General features: G+C 47.0%; 9 protein-coding genes and 1 non-coding gene across 10 annotated transcripts; 6 read left to right on the forward strand and 4 right to left on the reverse strand.

Annotated features, from left to right (window-relative positions):
* Positions 1-215: 215 nt before the first annotated feature.
* On the forward strand, positions 216-1651 carry P153DRAFT_377565 (PLC-like phosphodiesterase; the record flags this gene model as incomplete). Its single annotated transcript, XM_033669744.1, has 3 exons — positions 216-1210; positions 1262-1386; positions 1440-1651. The coding sequence occupies 3 exons, from the start codon at positions 216-218 to the stop codon at positions 1649-1651; spliced, it is 1332 nt and encodes a 443-aa protein (XP_033521708.1).
* A 513-nt stretch (positions 1652-2164) lies between these two features.
* On the reverse strand, positions 2165-6837 carry P153DRAFT_368634 (uncharacterized protein). Its single transcript, XM_033668560.1, has 7 exons — positions 5043-6837; positions 4330-4891; positions 3966-4142; positions 3372-3903; positions 3019-3319; positions 2841-2955; positions 2165-2751 (listed from the first exon to the last, which is right to left on the reverse strand). Exons 1-7 carry the CDS (start codon positions 6711-6713, stop codon positions 2456-2458), a joined length of 3654 nt encoding a protein of 1217 aa, XP_033521709.1. The 5' UTR covers positions 6714-6837; the 3' UTR covers positions 2165-2455.
* Positions 6838-8548: 1711 nt separating this feature from the next.
* Positions 8549-9560, reverse strand: P153DRAFT_387864 (quinate dehydrogenase; the record flags this gene model as incomplete). The annotated part of the gene is made up of 2 exons (XM_033670692.1): positions 8549-9285; positions 9347-9560. The coding sequence occupies 2 exons, from the start codon at positions 9558-9560 to the stop codon at positions 8549-8551; spliced, it is 951 nt and encodes a 316-aa protein (XP_033521710.1).
* Positions 9561-10003: 443 nt separating this feature from the next.
* On the forward strand, positions 10004-11934 carry P153DRAFT_344872 (general substrate transporter; the record flags this gene model as incomplete). The annotated part of the gene is made up of 2 exons (XM_033666069.1): positions 10004-10381; positions 10433-11934. The coding sequence occupies exons 1-2, from the start codon at positions 10282-10284 to the stop codon at positions 11932-11934; spliced, it is 1602 nt and encodes a 533-aa protein (XP_033521711.1). The 5' UTR covers positions 10004-10281.
* Positions 11935-14510: 2576 nt separating this feature from the next.
* On the forward strand, positions 14511-15621 carry P153DRAFT_398669 (tethering factor for nuclear proteasome sts1; the record flags this gene model as incomplete). Its single annotated transcript, XM_033671663.1, has 2 exons — positions 14511-14721; positions 14788-15621. Coding segments are annotated over exons 1-2 (906 nt in total), but the record flags the coding sequence as incomplete, so codon positions are not given.
* Positions 15622-16369: 748 nt separating this feature from the next.
* On the forward strand, positions 16370-17926 carry P153DRAFT_433116 (uncharacterized protein). The gene is made up of 4 exons (XM_033673007.1): positions 16370-16809; positions 16859-17060; positions 17109-17215; positions 17273-17926. Exons 1-4 carry the CDS (start codon positions 16461-16463, stop codon positions 17566-17568), a joined length of 954 nt encoding a protein of 317 aa, XP_033521713.1. The 5' UTR covers positions 16370-16460; the 3' UTR covers positions 17569-17926.
* A 1165-nt stretch (positions 17927-19091) lies between these two features.
* P153DRAFT_424588 (NAD(P)-binding protein) lies at positions 19092-20203 on the reverse strand. Its single transcript, XM_033672494.1, has 2 exons — positions 19962-20203; positions 19092-19909 (listed from the first exon to the last, which is right to left on the reverse strand). Exons 1-2 carry the CDS (start codon positions 19999-20001, stop codon positions 19179-19181), a joined length of 771 nt encoding a protein of 256 aa, XP_033521714.1. The 5' UTR covers positions 20002-20203; the 3' UTR covers positions 19092-19178.
* Positions 20204-20576: 373 nt separating this feature from the next.
* On the forward strand, positions 20577-20669 carry P153DRAFT_t88. The gene has a single exon. It is a non-coding gene; the product is annotated as a tRNA-Ala (tRNA).
* Positions 20670-21969: 1300 nt separating this feature from the next.
* On the forward strand, positions 21970-22373 carry P153DRAFT_387869 (uncharacterized protein; the record flags this gene model as incomplete). The annotated part of the gene is made up of 2 exons (XM_033670693.1): positions 21970-22105; positions 22171-22373. 2 exons carry the CDS (start codon positions 21970-21972, stop codon positions 22371-22373), a joined length of 339 nt encoding a protein of 112 aa, XP_033521715.1.
* A 377-nt stretch (positions 22374-22750) lies between these two features.
* On the reverse strand, positions 22751-24212 carry P153DRAFT_368640 (P-loop containing nucleoside triphosphate hydrolase protein). The gene is made up of 3 exons (XM_033668561.1): positions 23796-24212; positions 23678-23743; positions 22751-23619 (listed from the first exon to the last, which is right to left on the reverse strand). The coding sequence occupies exons 1-3, from the start codon at positions 23833-23835 to the stop codon at positions 22943-22945; spliced, it is 783 nt and encodes a 260-aa protein (XP_033521716.1). The 5' UTR covers positions 23836-24212; the 3' UTR covers positions 22751-22942.
* Between the last annotated feature and the right edge of the window lie 101 nt (positions 24213-24313).

Below are 24313 nucleotides of genomic sequence, written 5' to 3' on the forward strand. Positions count from 1 at the left end.
AAAGCTTAGATGTCGCCAAGCGGGGCTTTGACGTCAGGGCCAAGTCGGCATAATCGGGATAGGAGAAAAACAACATTGCCTGTTTCAACCTTTCAACGCCATCATCACGCAAGTCATTGCTCCTCGGTCGTTTGCTTTTGGGAATACAGATCTTAGGGATCTGCCTGAGAAGGAGTTTGTTTTACGAAGATATTTCCTTGACCAGCCTGCCTACCATGAAGGGAACACTATTTTCTATCCTCTGGCTTGCCGGTCTTACCTTCTCCCAGGATAGTTCCGCGCAGTCACAATCGTCTTCCTTTGTCACCTCGACTGGTAGTCAAAGGCAACTGTCAAGCGATGCGGCAGGAACAGCGACTGTTCCGTCGGATTTTGAGGGCAGCACTATCGCAACCATAACCAGGTCAGCGCGTTCTAGCATCACTGGGTCTGGATCATCTGGAGCGTCGAATGCAACGAGCTCAGAGGATCCTCTAACAGAGATCGGAGGGAGCAATAGGACGAGAACACCAACCGCTTCAGGCACATCAGCAGCTGTACCACAGAATACGCAGGCATGCAACAACTACCTCGAATTCTGCAACAGACGCTACTCCAATATTACAGAAGTTGCCGCACACAACTCGATGTTTACTAGGGCTCGAAACGCAGGACGAAATCAAGATTACGGAGCTACTCAACAGTTGAACGATGGAATTCGGGTGCTACAGGGTCAAGCGCATCTTGTCAATGGAACACTCCGTTACTGCCACACCTCTTGTGACCTCCTCGATGCTGGAACCGTCGAAGATTACCTCAGCGAAGTCGAGACATGGGTGCAAGCGCATCCCTTTGACGTCGTTACCATCATCTTCGGAAACTACGATTACGAAAAGACAGGCACGGACGGCAAGCCACTTGTTACCTCCTCCAACTTCGTCGACCCGATCGAGAAATCCGGCCTCAAGCAGTACATCTACCAACCTCCCAAAACCGCTATGACTCTCGAAGATTGGCCTACGCTTGGCGAAATGCTCCTCCAGCAGAAGAGGGTCGTAACATTCATCGACTACAACTTTGACACAGACGCTGTTCCTTGGATGTTGTGGCAATTTTACAATGTCTGGGAGACGCCCTATTCTCCCACAAATGCCGCTTTCCCTTGCACCATCGACAGACCGGATGGTCTCGGCGACGAGAAAGCCCGGGAGATGATGTACATGGCGAACGCGTAAGTTCAACTTGGGTATGATGATAATGACCAGTCACTGACTCTTTCCAGTAACTTGAATGTTGATTTCGCATTCGCAGGGATCAGTCTGCTTGTTCCGGATTACACCGCTTTGAATGTGACGAACGCTGCTACAGGGAACGGGAGTGTCGGGCTAATGTCCAATGGATGCATTGGTAAGCTCCAGATTCTTCGATTTTGACAAACAATCACTTATCAGTCTTGACAGCGACGTGGGGCCGCCCACCCAATTTCCTCCTCGTCGACTTCTATAATCAAGGCCCTACGAATGGCAGCGTATTTGAAGTCGCCGCTCGAGCGAACAACGTCACATACAACCGAGACTGCTGTGGCACCCAGTCCATGGCAAATGTGCTTTTCCACCCCTCTGCTAAATACTTTGGATTCGTGGTTGCGGTAGCGGTGGCTATGATACTATGAGCATGTGGTTAGGACTGATTGTGTCCAAATAGACATGGATGTTGAATGAAGCATTTTGGCATGCGAAGGCGTTCCGGAGCCGGATACACTAGACTTAGACTGCATAAAGATGCGCTTCTGCATCTTGGCAGGCGTCTTAAGATCGCTCCTTCATAGATTTAATATTGTCTTAATTACTCGATTTTAAGATCTTTCAGCGTTGCATTGTTCCTGCTGCACCCCAGTCTCACTCACCGTTTTTACAAATGAAACGAACCGCATGCACTGCTCATCTTTTCGAACAGTCTCAAGCTTCAGAAAAGCATATTCCTTCTCGTTCTACAGTACTGTGGCTGCCAGAGAGAGGACTCGAAGGATGACGTGAACAACGCACGAATATATGTAAAATGAAACGCGATACAACAAGTCGATCAAGATGACGTCATCTGTACGCCACGTCCCAACGAATACGCAAATGTTCAAGTAAAGAAATGAGACAAAACGCGGTGGGGATTAATACGAAGTGTGTTGGGACCGACATATGTGTAATGATTATGCATTGTGATTGCAGGGCCTGCTGCATTACTTCTCTTGTGTATACTTCTCAACTCTCCTCAGATATCTCTGCTTAGATATACCCTACAATTGTGCAGCACGGCACACTAATTATGAACTACGAGAAGCCTCTTCCGGGGATCTTTGTTGCGTTTACAACAATCTCCGACCCATACTTATTCTAACGTGGGTACGCAATGCCCACGTTTCGCACTGACATCAAGTCGTAATGTCATCTTTCGGTACAGTCCCAACTGCCATCCATGTTTATCAAGTATAGGCTGTAGGTTCGTCCTCGTTGTCAGCATCGCTGATTTGTTCGTCCTTGGACAAGGCCTTCTTCCCTTGTCTCCTTTTCTCCCTCTTGAGAAGCTCATCCAGCTCTTTGAAGTTGACCGGCTTTGTCATGAAATAGTCAATCCCAGAGCTCCAGGCCTCCAGTTTTGCGCTTGCTGATGCAAGGCCCGTCAAGGCAATGATACAGCAGCGATCGATGTTGTAGTCCTGCTCGTGTTGGCGGATAGAACGTGTCGCCGTCATACCATCCATGACTGGCATAGACATGTCTTCTCGAATGTTAGCATGGGTTGGCGTAGCACTAACAATTGAATGGCTTAATCGAGATGGCTACAGCATAAAGAGAAAACGTCCTTACCCATTAGAATAATATCGAATCTTTGCGTGCTTTCTCGATATGTGCGTAGTGCTTCAAGCCCGTTCTCGGATTCCACATGTTCTAGTTTTCGCTTCTTCATGAAGGCCCCAAGGAGCTGAAAAAGGTGTTAGATTGATTGTGAACAGAGTTACACGTAGGGGATCGCGAGTCTACATACTTTCCGATTGATCGCATTATCGTCAACGACCAGAATTTGCGATTCGCCTGACTTCTCTGGGAGGGGTAACGAGATCGCGTGATCGAGGGTAGCAGATCCCGCTGCAGAAGACGCAGCGTCAGAGGGCTTGATGATAGGTGGAGGACTCAACACGGTCATATAATGCAGGGCCTCTTTACCGATAAATGTATCAAGTTGAGGAAATGTAGCAGGTGAGCTTATGTGTGGGAGATTTTCCCCAGGGTGTTCAAAACGATCGAGACATCTTTTGAGAATGTATGCCAATTTGTATGGCCCACAACTATTTCATGTCAGGAGAAAGTCTGTAGGACTATGGTACAAGCTCGGCTTACGGTTGCGTCATGATCTCAACCACACTTTCTCTGTTGGTTATACGCACGTCAGAGCGCAGTGTAGCCGCCTCGAGTGCATCCATTGCAACAAAGATTGTCATTGGGGCTCGCTGGTTCGCCCTTCTATTTCGCCGAATGGTGGCGAGATAATCGAACGATGGTTCTGGACAGACAACGATTTCAGCGTCACGCTCGTTCCAATCTGTCGTTTGAACAACGTCCATCTTCAGGTGGTTAGCTAAAGTCGTGACTAAAGTGCTGGTAAATCGTTTGAATCCTTCGGTAGGATGTGCTAAGTCGGGTTCGTTGGATGACACATGAAGTTTCTTGTGAAGAACATATATTCGCCGACCTTGCAGGCGCGGAAGCCAGTCCAGATACTCAGCACGTTGATGTAGACACGTTTGTACCACATCTGGTCTGGCCAAGGCTAGCTTCACGGTGAGCTTAGTACCAATAGCAGGATCGCTACTAATCTCGACCTTTCCGCCATTCGTTTCGAGAATCTGGCGGACAATACTGAGCCCAAGTCCTTTATTGAACACTAGTGAGCAAGCATCTCAGACGAGAGACCAGACATGGAGTTTCACTTACCAGTTCCACTGACATGTGGATTCTCCTGGGAAAATGGCTGGAAGGCTTTATTTGCGAGGAACGGAGAACTCATACCAGAACCAGAATCAGTGACCGTTAATGTCACTGATTTAGCAGAACCCGTGCCTTTGACCGGATCGCTAGCATGCAAAGAGACGTGAATATATCCAGATTCAGCTGATGGGGGTTAGATTGTTAGCGTAAGTTCATATTGTAGATCTAGCTTTCCATGTAACAGGCAAATGGAAACCAAAAAACCAAGATTAAGACCTGAATCGTGCTTTCCAGTCCTGGGTCAATATTCGTATAATGTATTATAGGCAGCAAAGCTGAGCAATGAAAGGGGAGTACAGATCTCACATACTGTATTTGACTGCGTTGCCAAAAATGTTCATTACAATTCTCTTCCACGAACCCACTGGAAAGCAGTACAACCAGTCTTCTTCATATGCTATATCGAGTACGATGAAGGTGGGTTTACGTTTCGGGGTCGAATCGTGGAACGTAGTTCTACCATTGTCGGATGAACTTTCCCTTGGCGATGCAGCTAAATCCTGTGTACTGGATACGAAGACGTATGATGATGCTGAGAACACGGCTTCCACTACCTCTTCCGTGGCAATTCCAAGATCGAATGCGGCGTCCTTTGATCGTCGGCCCTTCAAAGGTTTCGAAGATAAGCGTATTGTATTTGAGTTCATCAGTCTCCTAGAAGAAACTTGTCTTTTTGCTTCGCTGATCTTTGCGTAGTCCATGACATGGTTTATAGTATCAAGGAGAGTCTGGCCGCACGCATTCAAGGAATTGAGCATGCTCGTTTGGAAAGAGTCAAGTTGAGTATCCTTAATGAATTCCAGGGTGCCAAGTATCCCATGTAATGGCGAACGCAATTCGTGCGAGATAGAAGCGACAAACGTGGTCTTTGCCTATATTTGGTAGTTATGTTAGCGGTAAACATTCAGCAACAGCATATAGTCGAAGTGTGCTGTGGCACCTTGCGCGGCTTTACTGCACTTTTGTAGCTCTTATAGGTACGCAACATCTTCTGGTAGTATAAGGATAGTTGAAATAACGTACCTGGTTTAACGCCATAGCGTCCAGCCTTGAAAGCTCACGCATGATTGAATGACTAAAGATTTTGAAATAAGGAAGATCCACAGACGCTGACAGCAGTCGATCCTCACTGCGACTCCAGCACAGACAGCCTGCAAACCATCTTGAACGTTCATAATCCCAGAAGGGTACAAAAGCAACACTTCGCACGCCAGGAAACATCTCTTCGATCGCTTTTGAGCACCTTTGTCTTCGACTGCCAGGGCTCTTCTTTTTTGATTGCCCATCTGAACCAGAACGCTCTACATCGACGCCGGCACCTGGCGAATTTGCTGAGGACGAATCGTCTGTCGCAGACACGTATACTCCTCCTGCAGTGAAATCGAAAATCTTGCCGTCTGGAAATTCCTGCAACAGCCGCGACAGATCACTTTCGAGTAATCGTCCAGGATCCGGACCGACCCCCGGCCAAAGTGTATCGGATCCGTCTGAAGTTGCATACCCAAGTATCTGACATGTTTTGGAGGCTGATGTTGGTGTTTGTGTGTCGAGAGCACGTATAGAACTGCTTTCTTCACCAGGAGAAATTTCGGAATTAGCCGAGTCTTCCGCACTCTCCATACCAGATACCCCGGACTCAGGGCGACGCTCAGTGGTGTTTGTTCGTTGACGACGTCCAGCTGCTGCGACAGAAGCATCAAGAATCATGACCCCGTCCAAACTACTAGAAGCCACAAGTACGTTTGCTGCACGCACAAACATAGATTTGGCATTGCTAGGCAAAATGTTCTCCTGAAGATTAACGAGTGAACTGTTTCGTTTGGATACGGTCTTAGTTGTTCCCGCCGACGGCGACAACTGTGGCGGATGTATTCGACCGTCCTGTGTCGATTTTTCCGAGCGAGTCATATTCGTCCCCATTTTCGTTCCCGTCTCAGTGCTCGCCTCAGTCTCAGAGGATATGTCGGCTGGCCAGTCTTCTTGATCATCGCGCTTTAGATCTTCAAACGGCAGCAAAGCTGATGCTCCTTCGGCAAAAGATACAAGACCACGCGTGAGTTGTTCGCCACGCCTGTACTGATCCTTGACCGTGTATGTGTGTAGGTACTCGATGATCGTCGCAGCCAGGCCCTGCAGAATACCAAGATCCTCTTGTCGAAGGCCGTCTCTGGTCCCGTCGTCAAAGATACAAACGGTACCCACGACTGCACCAGAAGGACTCCGCAAAGGTGCTCCGGCATAGAAGAATTGTTGATCACCTAAAGCAACATCTTTGACGATGACGGCTACATCATCACCTGCTGCCAGATCAATGTTTAAACACCGCTCGCAGATCCCTGCCGTCCGAGAAATCCTTGTGTTACCGAACCATAGCATGCTTGACGCGTCGCCAGGTGTCTCAGGACGTAGAGATATAGTGGGAACAGCTTCAGCCAGTATGTACTGCCATTTATCATCAATTAAGGAGATCATGGCCCGCTCAGCTCCAAGACGAATGGCCGTCAATTGAGCCAAGGCCGTGAGAGTCGCGTCCGAAGATAGGCGAGGGACATGTTCGGGGGGCGGGAAGGTAGGGCCTAACTTGTCCAAACAGTGGATGCCACGAAACGCTGCACAGTACTGCAAGACGTCGCGCTCCCTTCTGCCCTTGGATATGGGTTTGTGACGATGTCGTGATTTGTCTGAGTGGTCCATAATGAAGTGCGTCTTTGGCGCGCTAAGACGGGCTTGTGCGGGGCATCGAAGTTCGAAACGGGGGCGATCTGGTTGACGATCAAGCTCCCAGAATCCAATGACAAAGGCTGATGTAGAAGTTCAGGACGAGTAAGGATATTTTTGGTACGACGAATTCGAGAGACGTCTAGCTTAGACTAGTACGATTAAGTCGCCACCATTCATCACATGATAAAACTTCCATCTATAGTTTGCCTTACCATTCGACCTTCTTGCCTCCGTTTCGCAGAAGTAGATATAGCTACGTAGCTAATTTGGAGTCCAATCAGATAGTAGCACTCTTGTTCCGTCTGTCTATCTACTTAAAATGATGGGCAACCCGCGGAGTACTAGCGTAATTCAAAGTTCGTTGTGACTTTCAGCATCAAACTTCTTCTATTCAACTCCAGAGCCGAACGTTGAGCATCACGAATACGCTTCGCATGAGAGATGACGTCTGATAACGATATGAGTGGCGTTCTCATCAACATCTTGCAGGATCTGAATTTCGGAAGCCCTCGGCTCGCATCTCCGAGCCCGCAACCCAGCACAGTGTATGAAAGTCTATGACGTCAGATTCTATCTGGAAAAACCAGTATTCCAAAAGGAAATAAAGTCAAGTTCCAATGAAATAATGAAAGTCAAAGAGGTGAAAATATGACATATAAATGTTTCTAGTCTAGCATACTTTCCTTTTGTCGTATCGAGTTCTTTAGCGAATTCCTTAACATCATCAAGGATAATCCTTAAATCAACGGAAGATCATACCAGAGCGATCGAGAACGCCTTCTGCTCAAGATTTGTGTTAAGGTCTTTCTCGTGTTTTGATTGATATCTTAGCTTCTTCATGCCTGAAATAACAGATAAGCATGATACAAGGACAAGCCTCGTTTTATAACCTAGCACAGATCTTACAGACCAACGCCTTATCGCATGGTGACAGTTAGTAAAATTACGCAGTTATGGTGGTGAAGCAGAGATGACCAGTCATCCCTCCAAGACTGGCCACTCCATGTGCTAATGTGAACACGCCAAATCTTTCCCTTAAGTAGAATTGCAGCTATGTCGTAAATGTTTCGCAGTGAGACTAAGTTCAACGTTAGCATAAGCTCATAGTGTCAAACCTTGAAGAACTATAAAAGTCTAGTCATTATGTAGGCGAGTTCAACTACGAAATACTAGACAGAGTATCGGTAGACTGTTAGACTAGGCTGGTGAAATCACCACGGTAATGAGTAGAACAATGACTTTGGCAGTTAACTAAGTATCTTTGAACCCTTCTAAATGTGCTAGAATATTTTGTTTTGCAGGCAAGGACGCCCTACGTCTATTGTAACAAAAGACACTAGGCACTTTCTTCGTTTCTAAGTTTCGCTTCAATGCGTAGAGTTGGATCTCACTTGTTCTATCTGCTTTGAAAAGTATTTAGGTCACGCCACACTGCAGTGCAGTAGACTATGAATAGCTGATCAGGAGAGCATTAGTACTTTTTGTGGGCGAAATTGATTCACAGTGATGACTGAGGGGAAGAAGCTTCGCGACTACACGGGGTAAACTCTGCCATAATTAGTTGAGGATCGTTGCACGAAGATCAAACTATCACTGTGGTCCCCTTTAGAAATGCAAGCCATGTTTTAACATGCTATCTTTGAGGGATATATATCCATGTATCCGTCAATGCGACGCGTATATTCTACCAGTCTCCAAAGAATACGAAGGCTTCGAGATGGCTTGTACTCCATAAAATGGGAGTTTTTTGCAGAGTCGTTTTTCGCTAGTCAAGGCAGGAAAATCTATGACAGTTCACCAAACCTAAACTAATGGTGTACCTCGTTCAGCTTTGCTGCGATAACCTCGTGTACCCTCTCCACCGGCAGTTCATCGATGCTTCTTTCCGTCCAGTATTTAGATTGCTCCAGTCCCTGATAGATCATGGCTTCCGTGCCTAGAATGACTTGCCAACCACTGGTTTTGCTAATTTCTGCAATTTCTGTCCATGGCGAAGGATGGTAACACATCTCAAGGAGAGCGCCTTTGTGGGACCTGTGCAGGAAGCTCTGTAGTATTGACCTTGCTTCCTTCTCTTCTGGTGTCCTCGCCGGAAAATTCGGCACACATGCCACGATGGCCCCAACGCTTTCTAGCTGCTCTGCCTGCTCGACAGTCGATACGTCAATCAACCCGTCGCCATAACCCATCGATACACAATGGTCGATCACGTCTTTCACCTCCTGGCGGTCCCGGTTTACAAGGTAGATGTTAGTCGCCTTCATCCACTTTCTTAGGGCGTATACTGCACTCCGAGCCGCTCCACCACCGCCTACAACCAATGCTGGACGCCCGTGGAAGCAGGTATCGGGGTCTTTCACATTGAAGTCAAAAGCGTCTCGCACACCAATCACGTCTGTGTTTGTTCCTAGGAACAGACGCTTACCAGTGGCAGAATCTTGACGGCAATAAAGAGTGTTGACAGCGCCAACCGTTTTGCCCTCGGGCGAGATTACATCGAGATGTTGTAAGATAGCGAGCTTGTGCGGCATGGTAACCGAAGCACCTGACATGTGTCAACTAGACGTGCTGTGACGGAGTTCAGCATGAGCGTAAAGGCTTCATACCGTAGAATTTGGGATCTTGCATCAACTTCAGGAACAGTTCCATATCAGTAGATTCGAGTAGTAGCTGCGCCCAATTCAGACCCAGTCCATCGTAGATGGTCTGGTGGAACAGCGGTGACAAGGAATGAGCTATCGGGTGGCCGAAGAGGTATCCATGTCGGTCGAGATGCGAGTTGTCTGGCACCAAAAGGCTTGTATTGACCTCTGCTGACATGATGTCTTTAGCGGTAGGCAACGTCTGCGTCTAGAAGCCGTGGAAGATGCTTGAATTTCTATCGAGTGTAGTGAGATTGACAATGTGTGGAACTATGATGTCTCTTTCTGCGAGTTGCCTGCGTGTCGATTACAATGACCTCGAGCTGCATGCGTCAGATAGTGTAAGCCTCTCGGAACTCGTCCGTGAGACGAACGTACACACACACGCAGTGGCGCCTTGTATTCAACGACGCATAAGACGACTGGGATCCAATCCAGTCAAAATTTCAACCGACATCGGACCGGTGCACCCATATTGAAGCTTTTCATAGCGGACGCTTAAACCCGAGCCGATGTGGGTCTCTCCCAAGCTTTGTCCAATCAAAGCGTGGGCAGTTGCCACCTGCTTTACACGGATGACGCTTCTGTCAACCACGTAAATCCTTCATCCCACAACAAAATGTTCAACATGAGATAGACAGGGGGTGTATACATGCCCGGCATGCGTTGCCGCGATAACACTTGTGGATGCCGAGGACACGTCCCTGACTACGCGTCTCGTCATGGTGTTTTGCCAGTATGGCTGGTTGCTCCTCAAACATGAAAATTCTGGGGTAGGCAAAAGGACGAGCTTTTGTCTCCATAACTAGCCGCTGTCGGAGTCGGTGAAGAGTCATATAATAAGGATTTCGGTGGATTTTGCATCTTCTGCTTTTCTTTTCTCACCATCACTCTTCGCGATGGGGATCCTTACTCTTGTTGAGGACAGGCCAACGCCCAAGGCTGTCTACAACTGGCGTGTCTACACGGCCGCCATAGTTGCGTCGTGGGCATCATGCAGTACGTATGACCCAAGCTGAACACAATACACGATTGCTGACGTTTTTCTAGTGATCGGCTATGATTCTGCCTTTATCGGCACAACACTGAGCCTCCCATCGTTCGCCGCGGAATTCGAGTTCGACAAATTGTCCGCTTCCCAGCTCGCTTACGAGAAATCAAATATTGTCTCAGTATATCAGGTCGGCGCTTTCTTTGGATCTTTTGGAGCCTATGTGTCCAGTCATTTCCTCGGCAGGAAGAAGTCGCTCATTATCTGGTCATTGGTCTTCATCTTAGGTGCAGGCATGATGCTTGGGGCGAATCGCGAACGAGGTCTAGGACTTCTCCTTGGAGGTCGTGTCCTGGCAGGCCTTGGTGTGGGCGCCGCTTCCAACATGGTCCCCATCTACATTGCCGAGCTGTCTCCACCAGCTGTGCGTGGACGACTTGTTGGCATATACGAGCTTGGATGGCAACTCGGCGGACTCGTTGGCTTCTGGATCAACTATGGTCTCGAGCAAACCATGGCCTCTACGCATCAGCAATGGATTATTCCATTCGCTGTGCAGCTCATCCCGGCTGGAGGTCTTCTCTTTGGCGCTCTTTGGCTGCGGGAATCGCCACGTTGGCTCTTCTCGAAAGGCAGGCATGAGGAAGCAGTTAAGAACCTTTGTTGGATCCGTAAGTTGGATGCGAATGACCCGTACATTTTGGAGGAAGTCGCAGCAATTGACGCTCAAATCGAACACGATCGCGTGCACATTGGTCCTGGGTTCTTTAGCCCTTTTGCTGCACTGAAGCAGCGCAAAGTTCTCTGGCGCTTCTTCCTCGGCGGCATGCTGTTCTTGTGGCAGAATGGATCCGGTATCAACGCGATCAACTACTACTCCCCAACGGTCTTTAAATCTATCGGCATCACTGGGACGTCGACTGGTTTCCTCACTACTGGTATTTTTGGCGTCGTGAAAACGATCGTAACATTCATCTGGCTACTCTGGCTCATCGACCGTCTGGGTCGCACGAAACTTCTTATGTACGGCGCCATCGGTGGTTCCCTCTGCATGTGGTTCATTGGCGCATACATCAAAATCGCCGACTCGGGTGGCAAAGCCGCGGATCCTGACGCTAAACTCTCATCCGGCGGCATCGCAGCGATCTTCTTCTTCTACCTCTGGACCGCTTTCTACACGCCTTCCTGGAACGGCACACCCTGGGTCATCAATTCAGAGATGTTCTCCCCGCAGACACGATCTCTGGGCCAGGCATCCGCAGCGATGAATAACTGGTTCTGGAATTTCATCATTTCTAGGTTTACGCCGCAAATGTTTCTCACGATGGGATATGGGGTATACTTTTTCTTCGCGAGTCTGATGATACTTTCTGTGCCATTTGTTTATTTCTTAATCCCTGAGACGAAGGGTGTACCGCTTGAGAGAATGGATGAGCTGTTTGAAATCAAGCCTGCGGTGAAGGCGCATGGGATTATGATGGAGAGGCTGAAAGAGCAGGAGAGCATGAGAGAGGTCTTTGCGGAAAAGGCTGGTGAAGCAGATCGGAGAGAGGGTGTTTGATAGACAGTTGACAACCACTACCTTAGATTAGAGGTAGATGAATGTGTTGGATGGTGCACGTCTTGATACCACGTAGTTACTTACTAGTGTCTTGGCCCATGCCCTGTTTACGGTAGTTAGGTGTAACTAGCAACAATAATGCTTTGAGAAAGGATTGCCGTCAGCCATAGCCTCCACAGCCTCCACAGCCTCTACCCGTAGTACGTAGGGCTCGTTGAAGGCACTTGCTTGCCCTATGAAGGCCCATTGCAACAGCCACAGTTACCTACCTTTTCCAGCCGTTCGAGACGTCTCAAAGAAGTGGTGTCCTAGATGGGAGGCTTACAAACTTTGATGACAATGATTGTTGTGATGACCAGGTTTCAAAATATAAAGTGAACGGAACGGAATGCTGGTTCGGCATGTGACGTTGTTAGTCAACCGCTGTCGGCTAACGTGTTTTATCAGCCCGTGCACGCCATCGGCTTGTGCACGCAGAACACTATTTTTTAAGCTATACTTTTAAAGCTGTAACGCTATACATAAATATAATTATTATAAGATTTTTTAAGGTAGTAATTAATAGAGTACTATTATTATTTTATACTATTTAAATTAGCCTAGGAGGTTAATTTTACAGCTATAGTAGGACTAGGGCAGAAAAGTTAGCTTATTATTAACTAATATACCTACTCTATCTTTAACTACTAAATTAATAGCTAGAGCTTTTATAAGCTTAAGGCTTTGCTTTTTACCTTTTTAGGATAGTTTAATATCTTCTTAGAGTTATTTATTAGCCTAATACGTAAGCTTTTTCTTTTTTTATTAAGCTTATTTTTTAGCCTTCTTTATAACCTTTACCTTCTTTACTACTACCTAATTCTAACGCCTCTTTTTAAGGAGATTTACCTTAAGTTACTTTTATTTATCTTAAAGCTTAATTACCTTACTCTTTTAGTATTATAACTGCTCTTATTTAAGGTTCTTTTACTTCTAGTAATTATAGGTAGTAGTAACCTTTAAAGAAGACTAAAAAACAGCTCTTCTATTATATTAAGTTAGTAGCTAAAGTAGTAATACCTTACTATACTACCTATACTTCTTCTTATTTAGGAGAGCCTTCTTAAGCTAACTATTTTTATACTTTAGAAGTATTTTTTAAACTAAGATTATATAGATAGTTTAATTAAGTTACTAAGTTTAATTTAAGCTTATATTAATTACTACCTCTTTTAAGAGTCTCTTAATCTTTCTTTAGTCTAAGGTACTTAAAACTAAGCTTATAAAGAAGCTTAATAATAGGTAAGAGTTATTTAACTAGAATTTATAGAAGATTATATTAAGATCTATAGATAAGATACTAGTAGTGCTAAAGGCCTTTTAGATAGTTTAAGGCTTAAATAAGCTATTTTAGGTATAATAGAAGAGCTAGAAGAAGTTATACTTAGTAATAAATAAGAGTCTTTAGTACTTATTTATAAAGTTTAAAAGCTTAGCTAAGTAAGCTATTAATAAGGGCTTAAATATAACTATATTAAGGGGCTAGAGCGTATAAGTTAAGTAAGGTAGAAGTACTATAAGCAGAATCTTATTTTTATTATAGTACTTAATAAAATCTATAGTAATATAAGAGCTATAGCTGTTAATAATAAGTAGCTAGTATAAGTATTAGGCCTTCTTCTAAGTCTTTTAATTAAATACTTATTTAAGCTAGGCTAGGCCTATAACGTTACTTATTTATCTAGTAGGTAATAAGGTAAAGAAAGCTTAATAGATAAAAGGATTAAAATCTTATAACTAAGTATTTTAAATATTTCTAAAGGTAGCCTAATAGATAAGTACTAGAGTAAGAGCTAATCTATTAGTATAAATATATACTAATAATATAATTTACTTTCTATTACTATTCTAGAGTACTACCTTAATCTTTTTATATTTATATTAGTTTCTACTAAAGATTCTCTTTATCCTTAAGAGTACTTTAATAAGAAAGCCCTTCTTATCTATATTATATATATAATATAGCTTAATACTATACTGCTTAATTTTATAGTATAGTTACTTAAAGTATAAGGTGTATTTAAAGGTAGAATTAGCTTTATAGTAATTAGCGTTAATTCTAGTTATTTAATATAAAATTAGGTAAATACTATAGCGTATAATGTAGTAATTAACCTAGTATTTTCTTACTAGTTTACTAGCTATCTTTAATATAAAATTCTAAATTATCTCTTTTATAGGTAGTAAACCTCTTTTATAAAGCTTATTAATATACTGTAAAAGCTTATGCTTTTATATAAAGTTAAGATTTTAGCTATTAATTATATATTTATTATATATTATAGTTACCTTGTAATGCCTTTAGGATAATGTAGATTAGTTAATACTATATTTCTTAGCTACTTTAGTATAATTAAGGGATTCTCCTAGCTTTAGGCATTTTAAATTATTAAGCGCAGCCTTTATATCGCCTATTTTAGTAGTGTTGTGTAGGGTTGAAAAGATTGGATGAAATGGTGTTCTGCGTGTACGAGCCGATGGCGTGCACGGGCTGATAAAACACGTTAGTGCTAGTAACTTCTGTGCGCATAGCGGCAGCACAACACAACACCCATCAACCGCAGCTTCACCCACGCAGCACACGCTTCGACGACGTCCGCCCTGGTCCCGTGACCCTATTCTGTTACCAACACACACCCACTGTGTCTTCGCTGCGTTTGCGGGCCGCCGCCAGCATGAATGTCCACCAGAACTTCACCACCGCCCCTCCGCATCTCCTCAACAACCGCATCTCCCCAACTCGCAACAGTATGTCGGCCCACTGCCAGCAACAGTATGCCCACCGTTCAGGCGCTAACAGCAGTCTCCACGCAGTCCTCTCGCCCTCCTCTGCCATGACTGGCCGCAAGCGGAAAGCCGACGACGATGGCAGCGGCATCGACGAAGACCGCATGTCGGCCTCTCCCTCTGCGTCTCCCGCCATGCTCGCGCGCCCGCTGCCACGACACATGACGAAGCGGATGCGGTCCAACATCTCGGGCCGACCCCTCCCCTTACCACGCCTGCTCGAGACACTCAGCGCCGACGAGATGCGGAACCTGCTGCAGTCCATCTGCCAGCGTCACCCGGACATTGGGAACGAAGTCGTGTCGACAGCACCGCGGCCGAGCATCCAGTCGACACTGGAGGTCCTGGCAAAATACGAGTCAGCGTTCCAGGCAGCGTTCCCCTTTGGCGGCCGCTCGTCGTCCGACTATGCCTTCAACCGAGTCAAGCAGCAGCTCACCGAGCTTCTGGAGTCGCTGAAGGACTTCACACCACACTTCCTGCCACCCTACGAACAGCAGCCTGCCACATCGCTCGACTTCCTTGACGGTGCTACCGAGGTCATCCACCGCCTTCCCGATTGGGACACGTACCAGCACAACCGACACAAGCAGGAGGCGTACGAGGAGATGGCCAAGGCTTGGGCGATGGTCATCCGGGAGGCGGCAAAGAAGGCAGGTGGCATACAGCTGCTGCACGGCGGGTGGGACCAGAAGATTGCAAAGCACAACGAAGCCTCGGGCGGGCGGATGCAAGAGGCCGTCAACGAGCTGCGCGGAAGCTTGGGGTGGATGGGCGCCAACGTACCGAACCCCGCGGCCGGCGCTTCAGCCGATGCTATGTCTATTCGACAGCAGCTGTTGAGTGGAAGCTATGGCGCCGGTTCGTCTGCTAGTGTTGGTGCGTGGTAGATCTGACACCTGGTAGCGCATCGAAACACCTGCTGGACCGAGGAAGCGCTCTAATCATCGACAATGACGGACGCCTGGCCGGCACCCAACAATGCCCTCAGACGGATGAATCATCGACGCACATCGCTCATTCCGTATCAATACCACCCGACCGCGACAGTTCCAGCACACACGGGTTCGAAAACACCGACAGACAGGATCATTGCATGGAGGCATACTTTCACGATTACGACCTGCATAGCGTTTTCATTACACAACATACATACACACATAAAAATAGCATCTGGTGGTAGGGGCTCTCAGGCGTATCGGATGCGGGGGTTTTAATCTCTTTGAGTCTTGTTTCGCCTTTCGGCTTAATGTTTTGGCATCATTACCAGCGTTGATATTGGGTATTATACCCTACAGTTTCTTTCAAAAGGTCCATGTCAATGCAGGTTTGCGCATGTGGACAGTCAGCGTCTTGCGATCTCTTCACTGGGCGGGAATGGATGGTGTGGAGGATGGACAGGAGTAGGAACTAGAACGGGCTTTCTTTTGTACTTGCGTTTTGGCTGTTTAGTCTGTAGAACGAACATGCAAGCTCCTATTATGGGCGTTGCAACTTCCTTTCTTAAAGTGGGTCTGTGCTCACACGTGTTGACGTGACTTAGCGTGGGCCTGACTTGTCAGGCGCGACTTATGGTAGCGAACTCCCCGCTTCACCTTCTCCACTCTCACTTCACCTCACTACGGCAGCGAGGCGCGCTGCCCCGATCTCTTCATTCTGTCCTCTATCCACTTCCTCTTGCAACTCTCTTACAAGCAATCATGGCGATCGTCGAAGCCTTCCCAAGACTCAAGGCTGAGATTGTCGTGAATTCAAGTGCTCTCGAAGAGTATGAGGACGATGAAGAACAGGCATCATCTAATATGGTCACCAAATACATTGAAGTTCAGTCAGGTTCTGAGTTCGCGATCAAATGTACACTCACGAGGCCAGGACCAGGATGTACCCTGGTGTTGCAATTCTATCTCGACGGAAAATGGGTGTGTGGCGCCTATGTAATGCAGAACGACCTTCTCGGCAACACATTCGAAACATTCACTGAAGGGTTGAGGTACTCAGAAGGCCATAGATGGTACTTGCAGAAATTCTGCTTCTCTGAGCTCAAGATAGGTACATAAGTGTGAGTTCGAACTTAACTATTTGCTGACCAGGCCCTTAGAGGAATTTGACAATCGTGACTTTTCGGATCAGCTAATACAGGATCTGAAAGACATGGGTGAGATCACCGTACGGGTTCACCGCGTCAAAAATCTGCGACGGAGCGAACAGAACAGTAGTCGCAGTCGCAAAGATCTTGGTATTTACGCAGACAATGTTCCTGAGAAGGCTCTGAAAGGAAAGACTCTTTCACACAAATCTAGGTAAGTTAGATAAACGCAACAAGTGGATCTGGACTTACATTTGCATAGCTTGCGCAATCCTGTTTCATGCAACCCCACAGCACCTTGGGAGCATGATTACATGGACTCAGTAGACAAGCCAATCGCTACCTACAAGTTCAAGTACCGTTCCAAGCGTTAGTTGTTCTCACTCAAAAGGCTCTATATACCAGACTGATAACCTTATCATGTAGATGCCTTGCAGTCACTCCTGATCATGCCGCGAAGTCCAAGCCCTGTCCCACTTGAGGAGCGGGATGTCGATACCCTCAATGCCGAAGAAATGAGGGAACTTCTACGACGCCAGCGCGAACGTGACGAAGCCGCTCGGGCAGTCAAGCGAGAAGGCGTCAAGCGCGAGAGGAGTGACACGGCCACGGACACCGACCCCCATGTGGACGACGACGAGCTGTCCTTCATTTCTGCTAAGCGACGGAGGTTCCCTGTTACACTGAACGAGGACGGCATGGAGACCATTGATCTGACCTGAGCTGGCACAGGTTCATGTGTCTCGGCACTATAGCTTAGTTGGCTACGCGCATTGATGCTCTTCCTGGTATCAATTCTCATTGTTCGGAGTTTTTGATGGAGGTATACTCGTTGAAAAATGATTGCAACACAAGCAGAGGTACAGCACGAGACGCAACCCAAGAAGGGAAGCGGGGTTCATACGAGACATGAATTATGTTGGGTTATATCGTGTTTAATGGAGTATATCAGCGAGCGTGCCGCACGAGTGCCGGCGTGATACTCGAAGTCCACTGGGCAAGTCTCACGGATTGGACCAACCTTTAGTCCGATCTTTTCTACATAGTTTAATACACACGATCACCCTTCGCATCGGCGATCATCCTAAGCGTACTCTTCAAGTTGGCAGTTATACTAGAATGTGGTCCCCATTCATACAATAGGACAAATCGCGACTACCGTATCGAGAAGCGGCATGACAAGCAGTTGATCTAGTGAGAGCTCAAAAACGCTTATTCGTTTGTTGCCGGACAAGGTTTTTGCTCCTTCTTTGCTAACTTTTCTTGCCTTTTATCTGTCGCTACTCACCTCCACCTCAACATCAAGACCAACGGTCGAGCTACGTATGTACGTCACATTTTCGATCATAACCACTATAATGCCTTGGGCTTGAAGTCCAGATCTTCGCTGACGATCAACCACTGCGCGAGCACAGAAATCGGCATGCCAAGGTACCTGCCAGAACCGTCGAGCAATATGTTGGGGCACAGTCCAGTACCAAGTTCAAGATTGACTTCTCGTTCAAAGCACCGTTTCTACCAGAGCGCCCCGTCGCCATGGCCATACCTATAGATGGCAAGGACATTGAGAAGCCTATTGTCTGGCTGTGTAAACTTTTCGACCCAAAAGACCAGATGTGCTCTGGACCAATCTCACATGTCAGTTCAACATGGTGCATGCGAACGTACTTCTTTGATCGACTGTAAATCAGTGAGTAGGTAGGCCTACCATGTTTGATTTCACACTGATGTCCGCGCTTTACAGACGCTCTCAAGGCTTTTCACATTATCATACACACGCCTGACCCACTCGACCTTTTGGGGGATGATTAGAGTGTTCTTGGTCAACTGAACAGGGAGCAATTAGAGGCCATTGTGAGGCGGTTTCGCGTGAGTCAAATGTTACAAGTTTCTAAAACGGTGTACTGAACAACGTCGCAGGAGCAAAAGGAGACATATATGCGCGTGAAGCGCGAACGCCCTTCTTTTGTAACCATCGTGGGCGCTGGACTCGGGATAAGCTTCTTCTCAGTGACACTGATGTCGTGGAACTCTATTCGATAAATCTGCGAACGAGACAGAAGGCGATGCATAAGCGACAGTTGCCGAGCGACGATAATGAGGTGATCGTATTGGACTAATGGATATCACTTGCGATTGCAAGATGTTTCAAAGTGTGTTCGCAAGATTGGACTTGAGTTGAATCGCATACGATTCGCTCAGGACATTTATTCACTGATTGACAACTTGACTCTTCGCATTTACGGTTCCATGTTGCTATATGGTTGATGATATAGATTTTCGCAATAATTGTCAATTTATAAGAATCTTCAGCAAATAACGTTGTCCCCACCTACCAAGGATACCCGCCTGTGTTATGTATAAATTGTCCCTGCTCATCATCCCTCTTCCCATCCACTACGTCCATGATACTCACCACCGTCTCCTCTGCGCTCCTGGCGCCAAACTCCTTCTTGTTATGCGATCCAAGGTTACTCACGGTAAATCCAGGATCGTATGCCCACACCTTGATGCGCTTTCCCTTGGCCTCTTCCGGCGCTTGGAAGTCCAATCCATACTCAACATACTGGCACGTAGTAATCATGTTCAGCGCCGTCTTGCTCGCCCGGTATTGCACAGCTTGAATCTTGTACATGGGCGATTCGGGGAACAGACGTCGACCAATCGATCCCGCGCCAGAAGAGATATTGATAACGCGAGGGTTTGACGACTTGCGAAGGAGCGGAATGAGGGCTTGGGTTAGAAGATACGGCCCTGTTGCATTCGTGTCAAACGCAATTTGCATCTGCTCGCGCTCAGTGCCAGAGGGGATGGCGATGCCGGCGTTGTTGATCAGGATGTCGAGTTTGCCGTGGTTCTGCGTGATGGAAGTGGTGGCTTGCGCAATGTGGTCGTCGCTTTGGATGTCGAGCGTGAGCAGCTCAATGCTTCCGGGAAGCTTACGTGACTGTAGGTCTTGGAGTGCGGTGGTGCCTTTCTGGAGGGAGCGAGAGCCGAGGAGGACGTGGTAGGTTCCTCTGGCAAGGAATTGATGGGCGATCTCGAAGCCGATACCGCTGTTTGCTGGGGTTTGCATTAGCTACGTTATGGTCATGATGGGATGGTGTATACATACCGCCAGTGACCAAGACGATCTCTTTTGCGACGTTCGTCATGTTGAATCAATCGATGAGGTCAGTGAGAATGGTAGTAAATGTGAAAATGAACGACTCTAGATGGAGATGATGTCGACGTCTTTATATACATTATTTGTAACCTCCCAACTTGTACTACATTTCGGACTTTGCTTCCAAATCCCGACATGTAGTAACGGGTTAGGTCCTAACCGGTAAGCGCTTAGCCGGATTGGGAATGTGCAATTCTCTACACCTGAGTCTTTACCTCCGAGGGAGGTTCTACGGGTGGACGGAGTCACTTGGTTCTGTCTTTGTGCACTTTTAGGTGTTCGACGTCAAAAAGACTTGGCTTGAAGCTAGAAGGGGGTGCAATGGTAATTAATAGTGCTCTTTGCACTTGATTGAATAACAATGAGAACGCAGGAAGCTGGCTGCACCCCGACGTATAAGCCGACTAATTACAAGCTAAGAAAATAGTTCTTCACAGGTGGACTAAACTTTCAGCTCGGTGAATCAAGGAGAAATTCTTGAGTGTGTAAAGAGCTGCATTAGGTAGACGTAGCCTGAAATAATGCAGTATAATTATATCATTAAAGTCTTAACCTTCATCAAATGGGCTTGTGGTTTAGTGGTATAATTTTCCCTTAGCACCAATCTCTTCGGAGACCGCGTGGGAAAGGTCCTGGGTTCGATTCCCAGCAAGTCCATTTCTTTTTGCCGGCTTTTTGCACTATTTTTGTTGTTTTGGTCGTTCGAAACGTACTTTTCGTTAGTCGCACCACAGCAATGTAGCTCTGTTTTTATGCCATCAACCTTATAGATATGTATTAGTTACTTTGTAGTATATCTCAACACTAACAGCCCTCCCTACTTGCAGTCGCATTACAAAAACTCTTCGCTCAGGCTTTGAATCAGATCCACTTGACCTTCAGCTTGCCCAGTGATTCATTAAAAACTGCATGTCTACTTGGTAGTCGAATATGGCGGTTCAGCCTCGCCGTCGAACTGCATGATGCAGTTGAGGCAGTGCTGCAAGTTTCAAGCTTTGCACGTTGGTTTTTGGAACCCGGGATGACGGCTGAAGTTGGGTACCGGTAGAACGATAGAATCTGCAGACCTACTCAAGCCGGTGAGATGCAATCCCCATTGGCTGCGTCCAGCTAGGCAAGTAGTGTGATATGCGAGAGGCCCTGTTTCTTAACGGTGGCTTACAGGGTACCATGACCTGCACGCAGGTTGGGGACACTACACTCTGACAGTACAAGGCATTGCCGCATGGGCTGGGTACCAGATCCATGAAGAGATCATCAGCTATTCAGACGACCTACCTTTCATAGGTTATCAAAATCATGTGTCTTGATTCATCGCTAGTAAAACATCTAGCAACTCGCGTCTCCTCGTCCCTACGGTCACAGTTTATTTACAGTGTCTTTTGAAGTTCGTTTTCGAATGCAACTATCATCTACCTGGCAGTGTTTATGCAAGGCCATTACTCGACGCGGAAGCTATTCGAGGTTCGTGCTCAAAATGTACTGTGACAGGTCATCTTTTCCACAGATGTTTCCAACGGGCACAAGCCACAATGACTAGAGCCTCAGTTTCTTAAGAAATGTTGCCCAATAGGATACTGTCCTCGCTCCGCCCGCGCCTTCATTTCTGAGCAAGGGTCGCAAAGGTTGCCCTGTGCAAGTGGCCGCCTTCCCCTCCCAACCTAATCCTCCGATTGGACGTGATGATCCCAAAGAAGCATGTCTACGAAAGCAAAAGCCTCCGTCTACTCTGGTCAGGGCTCACAGAGCAATGCCCAACTATATTAATATATAGTTGTTTCCTCCACGACCCAAATGTTCAACATACATCGAGCAACCAGTTCCTTCCATCGCCCAGAGATATTGTTTAGTGTCACACCGGCTTTGGACCAGAAAAATATATTCACGAACATATCCTTGCCTCTTAGCCTCATTAGAATACCTACTCAAGTTTCACCTCGACCAGTCTTCACTCAATATGTCAGGCTCATCCGACACCTCTCTCGTCATATTATTTGGCATCTTCACTCTGATTGCAACTCTTGCCGGGTTACACTATAGGGATTCGTTGTGCTGTCTTATTTGTCGGAGTCTTCTCAGAGCCTGGTCTGATGGTAAATATTTGTCCTCACTTCATGTTCATTTTACAAGATTGCGAGATCTTGACTGACTGGGACAGAAGCGAGCCATATCGATGTTGAGGCCACTGCAGGTTTACGAGGCGGTCTTAACCGAATCTTCGACAGTGACGACGAGGCTGTCATAGAGCTCCAACCACGGTTATCTTTTCCCGTGTATCTCGATTCGTCTACACTCGAAATCGATACAGATGGTGATCCAACGAGTAGCTTTACGGTTACCAATGCGCCACAGGTTCTGTAACATCGATACGCACTGCTTCTCCAACAAAGGAAGGCAGTTGACACTCATCGCTCGCTTTCCCTGCTTCCATATTAGAAGCCCGTGCGACCAACAACAAGCGCTTCGGCACCACCCATGTTCTTACATCCGCATTTTCAGTGTCTTAGACTCTGCAACAGACCACTGTACACTCCATATCCACATTAGACTACTCATCCTTCGACCTTCCTCACCCAACCAACTATTTATCAACATTACTTTCCACAACTACACGTAGCATGTAGGCTAGTTACTCGCGTATAATGTCAAATCTTCAAAGGGTGTTCCATCACACTGGTACGTCGCGAGGCATGCTACCTGCAAAGGATGGACGCAAGTGCTTTGGAAACATCCCGGCATATGCGACGAAGGCCAATGGGTATTTAGCATGATTAGACTTTGATATATGCAAAGACAACAATGATTATACCACAACCGCAAACTAGGCGTCAAAGCTTTGACGGAACTAAGCTGAAAGTTTCGATAGCAAAGACGACATGCGAAACGACACATACTCACATCTATATACAATAAACTTCTCACGCCAACCATCATGCAGCCTCTGCCATTTCTTTCGATGTTCCAGAATCCTTGCCATCGCCTACACCTTGCTCCTCTGGGGCCCAATATGCATCTTCGTGGCTCTTGATCAGCTCATGTACGTCGAGCCTGTTGTCCACAATTTCTTGCCCGTTCACCAGGTCGTTCTCATCTGCCCGCTTTCCTGCCTCTTCCTCGTTCTTTGCAATCCCAGCTTTCACATGCCTGTAGACCAACCTCTTCCTCGCAACCTTGAAATCGACATCGACGAACCACAATTCGTCCATGAGCTTTGCGGCGTCTTTCCACGGGGCCGAGTTGAGAGAGCAGTAGTTGCCTTCGAAGATCACAATGCGAACGGACGGTGCTATTGCAATGTCGTCTTCAACCGGGTCTTTGACGGCGTGGTCGAAGCTTGGGGCGTGCAGGGTTTTTGTCTCTGGTAAGATCGATTCCCGTAGGTTCTTCACAAGCCGCAAGTAGGACTCGCCGTCGAATGTGAACGCTGCGCCTCTGCGGGCATGTGCGTTTGCGGGATCTGGCATGGCGTCGAGTTGGACTCGCGAGAGGTGGTAGCCGTCCATGGGGATGAATGCTGCAAGTGGGCTGCTGTTGGACGTTCCGGGAGATTGCTGGACATGTTTTTTATTGAGGCGATTGGAGACTGTGGCGGCGAGTGTGGTTTTGCCTGCTGATACTTAGCTTGTTGAACGGATATAAGAGGGTTGCATGTCGCTCGTTCGTACCGGAGCCGGGTATGCCTGATACAGCGATGAGAAGCCTCTTCGACGCAGGGACGTCTTGGAACTTGTCTACACATGTAAGCTCAAATCGTCCAGTACAACCAAGGCGAAGGCATGGTACCCCATGTTCTGTCTACCAATCGAACGATTTGCTCTTCCATATTGAATGATGTCTGTCTTGAACGACGCTGATCATACAGGCATTGTCTTTATACATATTACCCGGATGATGCCAAGGGCGATCATCATCGGCCGGCATACAAGATAGTGACTACTGTGTATGTCTTGCGCCCGCACACCCGCAGGCTGTGGGGGCTTGGCCGCTCTGACGTCGTCTTGTTCTACACGTGATGCCAAATCCATGTATAGCTGCCGGAGAACGAATCGCATGGCTTATCGTGTAACACACCATTAGTAAACCCTTCGTCTCGCGTCTGATAAGACTGGGGGAAGACGTTTCTTCATGAGAGGAGAGATGACGGAAGCGGAAGCCGCGTAGGGCTGAGCTTGGCCTTCAATTGCGAAAGACGCGGGGATCAGGGGCTGAGCATTTCCCTACGCTCAGGATGCGTAGACAAGTCAATTCATTGCGACAAGCAATTCCAGTGATTTTAACTCGTGAACTCGCGAATGTGACAG

The sequence above is a fragment of the Dothidotthia symphoricarpi genome (assembly GCF_010015815.1).
Source record: "Dothidotthia symphoricarpi CBS 119687 unplaced genomic scaffold P153scaffold_15, whole genome shotgun sequence".
In the NCBI taxonomy this organism is placed as follows: Eukaryota; Fungi; Ascomycota; class Dothideomycetes; order Pleosporales; family Dothidotthiaceae; genus Dothidotthia; species Dothidotthia symphoricarpi.

Coding starts and splice junctions, on each gene's coding strand:
- P153DRAFT_368640 (XM_033668561.1), bottom strand. CDS start 23,835: ATGGAAGAGCAAATCGTTCGATTGGTAGACAGAACATGGG. Junction 23,744..23,795: donor ATTGGTAGACAGAACATGGG/GTACCATGCCTT, acceptor TTACATGTGTAG/ACAAGTTCCAAGACGTCCCT. Junction 23,620..23,677: donor ATCAGGCATACCCGGCTCCG/GTACGAACGAGC, acceptor AAGTATCAGCAG/GCAAAACCACACTCGCCGCC.
- P153DRAFT_424588 (XM_033672494.1), bottom strand. CDS start 20,001: ATGACGAACGTCGCAAAAGAGATCGTCTTGGTCACTGGCG. Junction 19,910..19,961: donor GATCGTCTTGGTCACTGGCG/GTATGTATACAC, acceptor TGCAAACCCCAG/CAAACAGCGGTATCGGCTTC.
- P153DRAFT_433116 (XM_033673007.1), top strand. CDS start 16,461: ATGGCGATCGTCGAAGCCTTCCCAAGACTCAAGGCTGAGATTGTCGTG. Junction 16,810..16,858: donor CTTCTCTGAGCTCAAGATAG/GTACATAAGTGT, acceptor CCAGGCCCTTAG/AGGAATTTGACAATCGTGAC. Junction 17,061..17,108: donor ACTCTTTCACACAAATCTAG/GTAAGTTAGATA, acceptor ACATTTGCATAG/CTTGCGCAATCCTGTTTCAT.
- P153DRAFT_368634 (XM_033668560.1), bottom strand. CDS start 6,713: ATGGACCACTCAGACAAATCACGACATCGTCACAAACCCATATCCAAG. Junction 4,892..5,042: donor ACGCTATGGCGTTAAACCAG/GTACGTTATTTC, acceptor TACCAAATATAG/GCAAAGACCACGTTTGTCGC. Junction 3,320..3,371: donor GTTGAGATCATGACGCAACC/GTAAGCCGAGCT, acceptor GACATGAAATAG/TTGTGGGCCATACAAATTGG.